The sequence below is a fragment of the Vipera berus genome (assembly GCF_964194415.1).
Source record: "Vipera berus genome assembly, chromosome: 2".
NCBI classification, from domain to species: Eukaryota; Metazoa; Chordata; class Lepidosauria; order Squamata; family Viperidae; genus Vipera; species Vipera berus.
The window spans coordinates 51910040-51922990 of NC_138203.1; the positions used below are offsets into that span (position 1 = coordinate 51910040).

General features: G+C 40.3%; 1 protein-coding gene across 1 annotated transcript in view; it reads right to left on the minus strand.

Annotated features, from left to right (window-relative positions):
- The window catches only part of SEMA6A (semaphorin 6A), a 167253-nt gene that overhangs the window by 77583 nt on the left and 76719 nt on the right, over positions 1 to 12951 (minus strand). Inside the window, exons 2-3 of the mRNA XM_081321924.1 lie at positions 8533 to 8668; positions 799 to 916 (exon numbers count right to left, since the gene is read on the minus strand). Coding sequence (XP_081178050.1) covers positions 799 to 916; positions 8533 to 8632 — 218 coding nt within the window. The 5' untranslated portion in view covers positions 8633 to 8668. The remainder of the gene's footprint in view (positions 1 to 798; positions 917 to 8532; positions 8669 to 12951) is intronic.

The following is a 12951-nucleotide window of genomic DNA, read 5'->3' on the forward strand; positions in this document are numbered from 1 at the left end:
AATTCTGGGAGTTGAAGTCCACAAGTCATAAAAGGGCCAAATTTGAAGACTCCTGGACTATGCTATAGAAGCAATCTGCCAAATAACTTTAATGCAATCTTCCATTCAAAGGAATGAAAATGATGCATTAAGCCTTCAATGGCCTTATCGTAGTTACTTAAAACAACCTGGCCCCCACTCTCAAAAAAATTTCTTACAATATAGTCCAGGAAGCATTCACTAGTTATCTTGATCCTACCAATCAGTACTAGAAACAATAAGTTATTTCTACTTTGGTCAGCCCACCTGAAGTTCTCCAGATGTGCTGGACTGCAATTCCCATCCCATCCCCAGCTGAAGATGATGGAAGATGTAATCTAAGCTATCTGGAAAATGTCAGGTTAGGGCAGATTGTCATAAATCATGGGGCTTGGGAGCAGCTATGGAAGCTGAACCAAGCCATTTTTGCAGTGTTTTTTAGGAAGCAAACAGCATTCCAGTGGCCAGAACTTGCATCTTCTTGCTTCATAAGGAAACCGACTGTCATCCCGCTTTCCCTGTGAAAAACAAATGCAATAAAGGAAAGGAAAACCAAGAGTGAGACACCAACTGATCTGCCATTTTTGTAATCGCTTATTGGCCAGTTGAAGACAGCTTAGGCCAGCAATTTGGGGAAACTGAACACAGGCAAACTATGCCACTTGAGAGCATGTGAGCAGCTTGAGGAGGAAATAAACAAAAATTTGATTCAAATTTTGTCACCCAAAGAAAACATTAATGAAGCTTGTATATATGCTAAAACCATTGAACAATACTGACCTAGCAGCAATGTAGAGGGTTCTGTCCATTATCATGAGCAACTGGATGTCAAGTCTGTGCCTTTGTGGAGTGTTGTGTCCTGGTTTGTGACCCACGAACACTGGATACTGTTTTGTATCTACAAAAAGCACAGAAGATTGAAAGAAAAGCAATTAAAAAACTACTGTATTTTTCGGACCATAAGACGCACCTGACCATAAGACGCACCCAGTTTTTAGAGCAGGAAAACAAGAAAAAAAATATTCTGAACCAAATAGTACCGGTATACTAGGAAGGAAGGAGGGGAGAGAGAGAGAAGGAAGGAAGGAAGGAAGAAAGGAGGGAGGGAGGAAGGAAAAAAGAGAGAGAGAAAGAAAGAAAAGAGAAAGAGAAAGAAGGAAGAAAGAAAGAAAGAAAGAAAGAAGGAAGAGAGAGAAAAAGAAGAAAGAAAGAAGGACGAAAGAAAGAAAGGAGGGAGGAGGGAGGGAGCGAGAGAGAGAGAGAGAGAAAGAAGGAAGGAAGAAGGAAGGAAGGAAGGAAGGAAGGGAAGGGAAGGAAGGAAGAAAGAAAGGGAGGGAGGAAGAAAGAAAGAAAGAAAAAGAAAGAAAGAAAGAAAGAAAGAAAGAAAGAAAGAAAGAAAGAAAGAAAGAGAAAGAAAGAAAGAAAGAAAGAAAGAAAGAAAGAAAGAAAGGTACCGGTAGTTTCTTTTCCCTGAATAGGTTTTCTAAGATGCCGAAGCAATTTCAAACAATTAGCAGTATTACTCTTGCAAATGGGAAATGACTTCCAATAAACTTTGCAGAGAAACCTGCAGGGACAACTCCTCATGGCTTTGCTGGGGCAAGTCGCCTATGAGGTTTAGTTTAGCAAAAACTATTTCTTTAGCAGCGAGGTAAAAGAAAGAAAATGTGCGTGCGCGGGGAGGGGGGAGGCAGTCAGAAGGCCTGGCATGCACGTCCGTATTTCCTCCCCTGCCGACCAATCACAGGGGCGGAGCGGAGAATTCCATGTCTTCATTCAATCACGTCTCTCCAATGGAGCTGATGGACTGCGTTGACTGAATGGGAGACAAGTGTTTTCACTTACCTTTGGACCATAAGACGCACCTCGTTTTTCCACCCACTTTTGGGAGGGAAAAAGTGTGTCTTATGGTCCGAAAAATACGGTAAATACAGTGAGAGACAAATCCCTAGTTGCTATAATGAACATGGTTCTGATTATAGTTAAATTGCACACAACAATCTAATTGATCACAATCTTCTGATTTTAAGAAAAGTGGCTGTCATATTCATTGTCATCATCAATTATCATTGTTTTCCCCCTTCAGAACATGACTTTTTCTTTTTATGACCTTTTAATCCCCTTATTCAGGGTGGAGTTGGGGTAACTGAATGGAGCTGGGCATTTACTGGCCAGATGCCCTTCCTGATGCCTATGCGGAGTTTGCAGCAGATATTTTCTCTTTGCACCCTAATAGAGAAACATCTGTTGCTGCCTAAGATTAAACTTTCAACTTTCCAAGTGGGAGGTGAACATCTTTACCTCTAGGCCACTGTTGCTTCAGAACATGATGCCCTTCATAAACGCTACATACATCTTCCATTATCCTTGACAAGTACCTATAGTTCATAGTAGTGGTGATATTTGTAGTTCAACATATCTAGAGTGCCTATGTTAAGATAACTTCCTTTGGGGATTTCAATATTTAATACATATATGTCTTGTCAATCTTTTGCAGCAATCTAAATAGTTAGATTTAGCTTAGTAAAGTTGATCTGTCAGGATAAAATGCTACCTTGGAATCTATCAATTAGTCCAATAGCCACACAGTCTTGTGATTAGATGAAATGGACATGTCTACAGGCTGCTTGCAAGGGTAACATATTAACCATATTTCTGGGAAGGATGAGACAGACTCATTCAATGAACTTTTCAATAATTTCAGTTTTGTACTGGTGAAGAAAATTTATTTTTATTTCCTTTGCAGACTGTCTTGTAAGGATTTTATTGGAAGTTAATTAAATTCTGTTTTACTTTATTATATTACAAAATGTCTCAAGTGCCGTCAAATGGAGGCAAACCTTGTAAAAGTTTAGAAGCAATGGGTACTCTGTCCAGTTCAATAGGCTTATGTTCACATACTTCTTAAAGCTTAAGTACACTAGAGCAGTTCAGTGCCTTATTTCTCAACACAAGGAAAAAAGAACTTGCAAACCCAGAAATCATGTCAAAACTTACTAATCATGACCACCCACTAAAACACAGTTTTTTACTATTCATAGCAGAGGACAAGTAAACTGGTGTGCAAGATTTTTTTAGGTTTAATGCAGAAAACACTTATGTGCCCATTCTCCCTCCACTCATAAAAACTAAGCCCCATTCCAATAATGTTACTTCTATTTTACTTTTCTGTCTCTGTCTCCCTCTGTGTGTATCTGTAGCTGAAGAATAATTTCCCAAATTTGATTTAATGGATTTATTTCTTGTCCTTATGTCTTAACACTGAAATACAGAATTAATACAACAGGAAAGTTAAAATCAGTATTACTGGGATGTATTTCTTTCTCATATAACAGTGAAAAAGTTTAGAATTTGACTTGGTGTAATGCTGGTTAAAGTTCAATGACTCAAGGTTGACTCAGCCTTCCATCCTTCCGAGGTAGGTAAAATGAGGACCCAGATTGTTGGGGGCAATTAAGCTGACTTTGTAATAATGCCGCTTGGGGTGTGTGTGAAAGCCCTAATAAGCAGGCATATACATAGAATGAAGGCTACTGCTAAGCTTGTAAGCCGCCCTGAGTCTTCGGAGAAGGGCGGGATATAAATGGAATTAAAATAAATAAATAAATAAATAAATAAATAAATAAATATTTATGCCTGGATGCAGGTATATGAAATCTGGATGCAGGTACTTTGAGAGAGTTGATTTCCTTAATTTAAAACACAAGAGCTCAGACTTTCATGTGGATTGTCAATGTGAAATGATGTGATTTTGTGCTCTCAAATCAAATTCAGCATTTTCTTTTAAGGCTTGCACCAAATAAATCCTTATGGGGAATCCTTCAATCTCTTGAGAAAGCCCAGGACAATGTCAATTTACATTTATTTTGGTTGGTCTAGTGCAGGGGTCGGCAACCTAAAAAAGAAAAAGAGCCACTGGGAACCGGTTCCATCACAAATTAAAAAAAGAGGGAGCCGCGTGCGTGTGTCCATGCACGCGCATGCGCAAAAAGGTTTTTTGCGCATGCGCGGACGCACGCGGCTGCCATTTTTTAAAAAATGAGATGGAACCGGTTCCCGGTTGCCCGACGGCGACGGCCCGTCTGCAAAGCTGCCGCTTTCGGCAGCTTTGCAGATGGGCCGTGGCAGCTTCCTCAAAGAGCGGTGCCCCTGCCCATTCCGAGAGGTGCGCGCGCACCTCTCCGAACGACCGGAGGTGCGCGCGTACCTCCACGCGAATGGGCAGGGGCGCCGCTCTTTCAGGAAGCTGCCGCGGCCCGTCTGCTAAGCTGCCGCTTTCGGCAGCTTCAGAGACGGGCTGCGGCAGCTTCCTGAAAGAGCGGCACCGCTGCCCCTTCGCGCGGAGGTACGCGCGCACCTCCCCAAAGGTTTGGGGAGGTGCGCGCGCAACTCCGGTCGTTCGGAGAGGTGCGCGCGCACCTCTCGGAATGGGCAGGGGCGCCGCTCTTTCAGGAAGCTGCCGCGGCCCGTCTGCTAAGCTGCCGCTTTCGGCAGCTTCAGAGACGGGCCGCGGCAGCTTCCTGAAAGAGCGGCACCGCTGCCCCTTCGCGCGGAGGTACGCGCGCACCTCCCCCCATTCGGGGAGGTGCGCGTGCACCTCTCCAAACGGGCGGTGCCACTCTCCATTTGGAGAGGTGCGCGCGCACCACTGCCCGTTGGAAGAGGTGCGCGCGCACCGGGCGGCTGGGAGCCGCAAGAGACGGCTCAAAGAGCCGCATGCGGCTCCGGAGCCGCAGGTTGCCGACCTGTGGTCTAGTGCATAGGCCACATTGACTGAAGAAGAATTGTCTTGGGCTGCATAGAAAATATATAATATAGCTAATCTATATAAATCACATAACAATGTTAAAAGTTTATGATCTTGTGGGGCCACATTACTGGCTATCCAGGGCCACATGCTGCCAGTGGGCCAGACACACCTGGTCTACGTTGTCTTTAAGGATCAATTAAAGATTCTTTCTTCAAAAAGAGGTTCATATGTGTGTTGTCGCCATAATGAAACAGAATATTCTGAGATCTCTGCTACCTAACTATAACCTCTCCTGTATGTTTATCAAATTAAAAAAAAACATTTTGGATTCTTCATTTATTATTCTGTTTAACTACAGTACATCCCCATTAAATATTATGAACTATGAAATAGTTATAAACTCTTCAGTGCACTCCAGTGGGATTCTCATACAATTTGTAGTATTTAAGGAGGAGGCTCTCAATTTGTAGCACTTGTGACAGTGAAATTCCACATTAAGCTTTTTATAATCTACCTTTTTAAAGCTAAACATTGCAAATGCTTTCTCTTTGATGCATTTGCATCCCAATGGGGAACAGAGTGGGATACTAATCTTCTTCTTCCAGGCAAGCTGCTGCTTTTACATTGGCTCAAATGGAAACTACGGTATTTTGTTTTCTTTAGTTCTGTTTTACAATAGAATTGCAAAGCTAAAAAAGTGGTACGTTTATTGCTATATATATGTGAATAAATAAACAGCTAGAGAGCAAGTTAGTTAAATTATAAGACTTATAAATTATAAGTCTAATAAACTAAATGAATAATCTTTCAATTCTTAACATTATGTTCAGAATTGTGCTAGTTTGGATCAATGGCAAAGCTTAATTTCTCGTTTCAGGGAATGGAGTGCTTTTGTTTTGGCCGCCTCATTTTGGTTATGAAAGAAATGTTGCCTAATATTTTTCGAGAAAAAGATGTGACCGGAAAGTTTAACATGCTGAGGAAGCAGCAGGCCCAGATAAGATCCCTGGACACGTCCTTAGGGAATGTGCAGATGAGCTGGCTTGTGTTCTCACAGATATTTTCAATCTCTCATTGTAGCAAGCAGTGGTCCCATCATGCTTTAAGACAGAGCTTTTCAACCAGTGGTACGGGTACCACCTGTGGTACCTTGGCACCTAGCAGGTGGTATGTGACCATCCTAGAGAAGTGGTAACAGGGGAGGGGAATGAGCTGAACCGGTGGCAGCACCGCACAAGCCTGAGCGAGAGACAGCTGGAGCTGCAGGGCTCAGCAGAAGCACCAGGATCAGCGCTTCTTCGGGGCTATCAGGGCTCAGTGGAAGCACCAGGATCAGTGCCAGGCTCCAGCTGGAGCTCGCCGCTGATCCTGGCGCTTCTGCTGAGCCCAGAAGAAGTGCTGATCAGCTGGAATGTTGCAGCATCTCCAGGGTCTTGTGATTTACATTCAGATACTTGGCAAGTGATTCATATTTATGACGGTCACAGTGTCCCAGGGTCATGTGAAGTGACCAAAACCTGCTGCAACCACCCAGCAGATGGAGGGAATAAAAACCAAACACCACCCCTCACCCCTGCTGCCAATCCTCAACAGAAATGCTCATAACAATGAAAACCTCGGACAGGAGGAAGAGCGCCGCCGGGCAGGCAGGCAGGTGTCTTGCTTGGCTGTGGCTTGGGGGCACTTTTTTCTGTGCCATTGTAACTTTGAACAGTCACTAAGTGAATTGTTGTAAGTCGAAGACTACTTGTACTTCATCACTTTTTTCTTTTTCTTTTTTCTTTTTTTTTGGTCATCAAGTTTTTGACACCATGCTAGGCAACTGATGGTACTCGGATGTTGCCATATCCTAAAAGTGGTACAATGGGTGAAAGGGTTGAAAAGCCTTGCTTTAAGACAGCCGTCATCTTGCCAGTGCCAAAAAAGACCACAATTACAGGTCTCAATGATTACCACCTAGTTGCACTGACATCTACCATTATGAAATGCTTTGAGAAGCTGATTAAAGACATTATTGTATCTAGCCTCCTGCCAGCATTTGACTCACTTCAGTTTGACTACCGACCAAATGACTCTACGGAGGATGCAATTTCTTCCGTTCTCCATCTGAGGTTGAAGCACTTGGAGGAAAGAAATACTCACGTGCGCTTGTTGTTTGTCGACTTCTGTTTGGCATTTAACACAATCATTCCCCAGCATCTAGTAGACAAACTGGGCCTTTTAGGCTTAAACACTTCTTTGTGCAACTGGATTATTGATTTTCTTACCAACAGGCCCTAATATGTGCGAGTTGGAACAAATAACTGTAATACCATTTTCTTGAGCACAGGTTCTCCTGAGGGCTGCGTCTTAAATTTGCTGTTGTTCACCCTGTTGGTCCATGACTGTTGTGCTAGATTTGCCACCAACCATATTGTGAAGTTTGCAGATGACACAAGAGTTCTGGGCTTTATTCATGATGACAATGTGGATGTTTACCGCAAAGAAGTTTTTTTATTTTTTTATTTTATTTTAATTCCATTTATATCCTGCCCTTCTCCGAAGACTCAGGGTGGCTTACAAGCTTAGCAGTAGCCTTCATTCTATGTATATGCCTGCTTATTAGGGCTTTCACACACCCCCTAAGCGGCATTATTACAAAGTCATGAGGGGTTGGTGAATTGATGTAAGGAAAACAGCCTAGTTTTAAATACCAGAAAAACTAAAAAGATCATTGTCGATTTTAGAAAAGGCAGGCACAGCCACACTTCTCTGTGCACTAATGATTCACCTGTGGAGATGGTTACCAGCATCAAATTCCTGGGTGTGCAGCTAGCGAGTAGGCTGGCTTGGTCACTCAACAGCGAGACACTGGTGAAGTGGGCACAGCAGTGCCTGCATTTTCTACATTGCATGAGAAAAGCACATTTTCCTTCTCCTATCCTTACCACTTTCTACAAGAGGATGATCAAGAGCATCCGTCATACAGCATCACAGTCTGGTTTGAAAGCATCACTGCTTCAGACAGGAAGGCAGTGCAGAGAGTGGTGAGGATGGCTGAAAAGATCATTGGCAGTTCCCTCCCTCCCATCCATGACATAGCACAGAAGCGTTGCTTGAGCAGTGTCTGTAAGATTATCTGGGACACTATACATCCTCTTCACAACATGTTTTCCTTGTTACCTTCTGGGAGGAGGCTTTGTGGTATCCATAGCAGAACATCCAGATTCAGCCATAGTTTCATTCCATACAGCATTAACCTTGTGAACTCTCAAGTTTCCTCCTTCCGTTATGTATTCAAAATGGACAGTATTTAATAGTTATTTGTTATGTATATGTAGGGGTGTGGGTCTATACATATGTTATATATAGTATGTTTAGGTGTGTGTCATGTATGTGTTTCACTTTGAGAGCAGGCAACTAAATTTCATTTTTGATGTGTGCCATTGTGCCCACAGGAAAAAAAATGACAATAAAGGTTATCTTATCTTAGCTAAGAATCACATGAGTCTGGAGAAGAGCAAGATTTATAGACATAAATGACAACTAAAAGTCTTTCTACATTCATATACTGGCCCAGAACAAAGTGAATTGTTTTACATCAAAAAATAGTGATAGGGAATGTGAAAGAGTCTAGATGCCATGACAGGGCACAGAGGAAAGGATGTTTTTGCCCTGCTAATGCTTGCAGTTCTTAATCTTGCTTGTCTATAAGCTATGAGTCGATATTGGGAAGGGATGGAGAAAAAAAATATTTCCACCATTTTCCTGCCTTTTATACTTACAGTTGCCATGCGAAATACTGATTGGCTCAGGATCTTCTGGGAAATCGGCCCCTGCAAAGTGTAGCACTGTGAAATATAGCAGCAAGGCTTCTGACCTCATAGTAGTTCAACTGGGAAACTATTCCTTCACTTCACCCTGTGAAAGACAAACAAGATAATAAAAGCCTTTATTATCAACTGGCACTTAAGACACTATATACCACTCAAAATTTATACAACAACAACAATAATGTTGGAAGGGACCTTGAAGGTCTTCTAGTCCAACACTGCTCAGGCAGGAAGCCCTATACCTTTTTAGACAAATGATTGTCCAGTCTCTTTGTAAAAACGTCCAGGGTTGGAGCATTCACAACTTCTGGAGGCAGGTAGTTCCTTTAATTAATTGTTCTAATTGTCAGGAAATTTCTCCTTAGTTCTAGGTTGCTTCCCTTTTTGATTAATTTCCATCCATTGCTTCTTGTCCTGCCTTCAGGTGCTTTAACATTGGTAACTTTTACTAGCATGAGTAGCAATAGCACCGTGCTTTACAGCCCTCTTTAAGCACTTTACAGAGTCAGCATATTGCTCCCAACAATCTGGGTCCTCATTTTACCAATCTCAGAAGGACGGAAGTCTGAGTCAAACTTAAGCCAGTCAGATTCAAACTGCCAAACTGCTGGCAATCAACAGTCATCAGAATTGTCTTGCAGTATTGCATTCTAACCACTGTGCCACCATGGCTCTGTGGTAATCCATATTGGCAGGGGAATTCTGGGAGTTGAAGTCCCATATATTAAGGTTGCCAAAAGCACTGAGTAATAAAGGGAAGTTTCTCCTGCCTTTTGGCTATACACAGCAAAATATTACACATATTCATTTTAAAAGAAAAAGAGTGGTTGGTCAATAAGCAATTAATACAGAGCAGCAATGGCATCTTCTTTGCCCCTAGAAGTTGCTATGAACTACCAGAGAACATTTTCTAACTCCCATGGGTGTTTTACCATCCAATAAAAAATGGATAGCCCTCTGGGGGTTAGTTCCCGTAGCTAGTTTTAAAAGCCAAGTTAGGTCTAGTTATTGAATTAACCTAATTTTCTTTTATGTAATGTATTGATTTTAATTAATTTGCTTAATAAAAAAAATATAAGAAGAACTTTGTTGCACAAATTCTCACATGTAAAGTGATACCATAGAGAGGTTCATGGGAATGTGGAACCCAGAGGATAAATCAGCATAGGAGGGTTTTTAATTTATTTATTTATTTATTTATTTATTTATTTATTTATTTTATTGCATTTATATACCGCCCTTTCCCTGAGGACTCAGGGCGGTTAACAGGGAGTTAAAAATCAAACATACAAAAGTTAAAAACCAAGTTAAAAAATATTAAATCAACCCTGTACTATTAAAAACCCCAATTAAAATTCTATTCTGTTCAGTGCTCATTATTTTACAAAATTTCAAAATTTGATTTATGCAAAGGAAATGAAAGTTTTGCAACTAAAACAGTTGCTCTATGCCAGATGGCTAACAGGGTAGAAATAAGATCCTACCCCCATGCTCCCCTTTCTCTTGGTTTTTAGTTTCTATCCTATCTTTATTAATTTTATTTTTTTATATTGTTTTTTTATCATTTTGTAAGTTGCCCAGAATCACTTCAACAGTCAATTGAATAGCATATCAATTTAATCAATAAACTGCTAGTGTGTCCTTTTGAAACTCTATCTAATATTAATACTTTTCCCTATGTCAAAACATGCATTAATAAGTTTTGCTTCATTTCAGAATGAAATTTCACAGCCAGTACTGACTAATTTGTCCAGTTATAAACAGTGATTAATTCTGTGATTCAGCTATATGCTTTTAAATTATAACACCTAATGCAGTAAAGAAAGAGACTTCAGTATTTCTCAATATACTATGAAGAATCTTAAATGATGCAGATGAAATTATATTACTTTAATTGCTTGTATTTAACCATACACATAATTTTTAAAATTACTAATTTAGGAATGCATGTAAAAGAGACGTGTCTTTTACACAGACATGGAACTACATTTTCAGAGTCATTGATGCAGCTGCATGAACCATCGTAAATACTGAATTTAAACAACTTAAACATACATAAGAGTTGCTCATTGTTTGCATGTAATTAAAATAAATTTCTTTATACTCAGGACTACAAAGGCTGAGCTGTAAAAATCCAGATAATCACAAGATGGCAGCAAGAAGCTATAGCCTTCTGGATTCCTTTGCTGCCAACTAGAAGTGGTCTTAATTTCTGCAGCCCAAATTCGTAACCCTATGTAAATCAGGACTAACTCATAAGCAACTTTTCAGTTTTGATATTACATCACCAGACTCGTTTCACAATTCATGCATTTTCAACTTCCCAACGTAATGTCCCAAACCGATTAAAGTCACGTCTAGAAAGTTCCAAGTTGGAGAAGGAAGATATCTATCAATGTGAGTAAAAAGTCATCTTTACTATATGTTTATTGCCTTCCAAATCCCTGTTCAGACATTCTAAGAAAGAAGAAGCAGACCTCCAACTCTGGTTGCAAACTAAAATAGACTTTACACTGTTTATTTAAGTATGTGAAAAATACTGTCAGTGGTAATTTTGCCCCACTGGAGTTAGATTATGCTTGATTTTTCATTATCGTTCATGTAAAGTATGCTTTCACTCATTTACCAAACTATTTCAGTTCCATTAGAAAAATAATAAAAAAGATCAAAATACAAAAATAGTGACAGTAATAATACATTGGCAAAGAGAATAAAAAAGAACACATAAAAAGTGCTCTTAAAAATGAAAAAAATACTCAAAACACATTAAAATATGTCATTATAACAGTAAACAATTACATTACAATCTTGTCTAATGCAAACATGATGCTGCCATCACATGATGCTTCCCTGTTAGGATGATATTGGGCAAGTGATGAGCAGTGCCTATTTTTCTCCAGACATAACATTTGAATTGAGGCCAAACAGTTCAATATTGTTTCATCAGACCAGAGAATCACAATCTGAGAATCCTTCAGGTGCTTTTTTGCAAAATCTAAGCGGGCTTTCACATGTTCTGCATTGAGGAGAGGCTTGTGTCTAGCTACTCTGCTATAAAGCTCAGATTGTTGGTGGGCTGCTGTGATGGTTGTCCTTCTGGAACTCTGTCCCTTCTCCACACAGGATCTCTGGAGCTATGTCAGAGTGACCATTAGCTTCTTGATAACCTCTCTCACTAAGGCCCTTCTCCCTCAATTGCTCAAGAGTCCTGGTTGTGCCAAACTCCTTCCATTTGAGAAGTATGGAGGCCACTGTGTTCTTAGAAACCTTCAGTGCATCAGAAATTATACTGTAGACTTCTCCAGATCTGTGCTTTGCAATAATCCTGTCTTTGAGCTCTGCAGGCAGTTCCTTTGACCTCATGGTTTTTGCTCTGCTACAGTATGCATTGTCAGCCTTCTACAGAAAGGTGTGTGCCTTTCAAAAACATGTTCAATCAATTTAATTTACCACAGACTGACTCCAATCAAGGAGTAGAAACATGCCAGCAATGATTAAGAGAACTGAGAGGCTCCTGAGCTAAATTTCAAGTGTTGTTGTAAAGGGTCTGAATACTTATGCCAATGTCATATTTCAGTTTTTTTCTTTTTAATAAATGTACAGACTTTTCTAAAAATCTATTTTCACTTTGTCATTATGGGATACTGACCTTTCTTGCCACACTTGTTAAGTGAAGCATTCAGTTGTTAAGTTAGTAACATGGTTGTTAAGTGACTCTGACTTTCCCATTGGTCATAAGGTTACAAAAAATGTTCACATGACCCTGAGAAATTGCAACTGGCTCAATAAATATGAGCCAGTTGCCAAGCATCCAAATTTTGATCTCATGATCATGGGGATGCTGCAGTGGTCCTAAGTTTGAAAACTGGTCTTAAGTCACTTTTTTCAATACTGCTGTAACTTTGAATGGTCACTAAATGAATGATTGTAAGTTGAGGACTACTTGTAAGAGCTTCTTGGCATAATTCAGGCCTGATTCCTTAGATTTGTTTAAATATTGCCTGTTCAGTTTAGATAAGGACAGTGCTCATCATTGTAGTTTCTAATTCCTTGATGAGAAACATTACAGCTTTGTTTGAAAAGTGGATCTTACTAGTAGTGTTTACAGAGCTGGTTTCATACATGCATTTCCTTTAAAGCAAATGTTCCTTTAAACAATCTTTCGGCATCTGAATAATCCATAGTTTTTTCTTCATATCTAAATGCTGGCATTGCCTGGAATCAGGCATTCAGCCCACATTTAGTTTACAGTGTTAGCATGCTACATAAATTTAGCCCATGAGGTTTGTAAAACATGATTTATGACTTAGTACAAAATATGGACTGGGCCAATTGTCAGGAGTTTGATCCTGACTGTTTCAAGATGTAGCC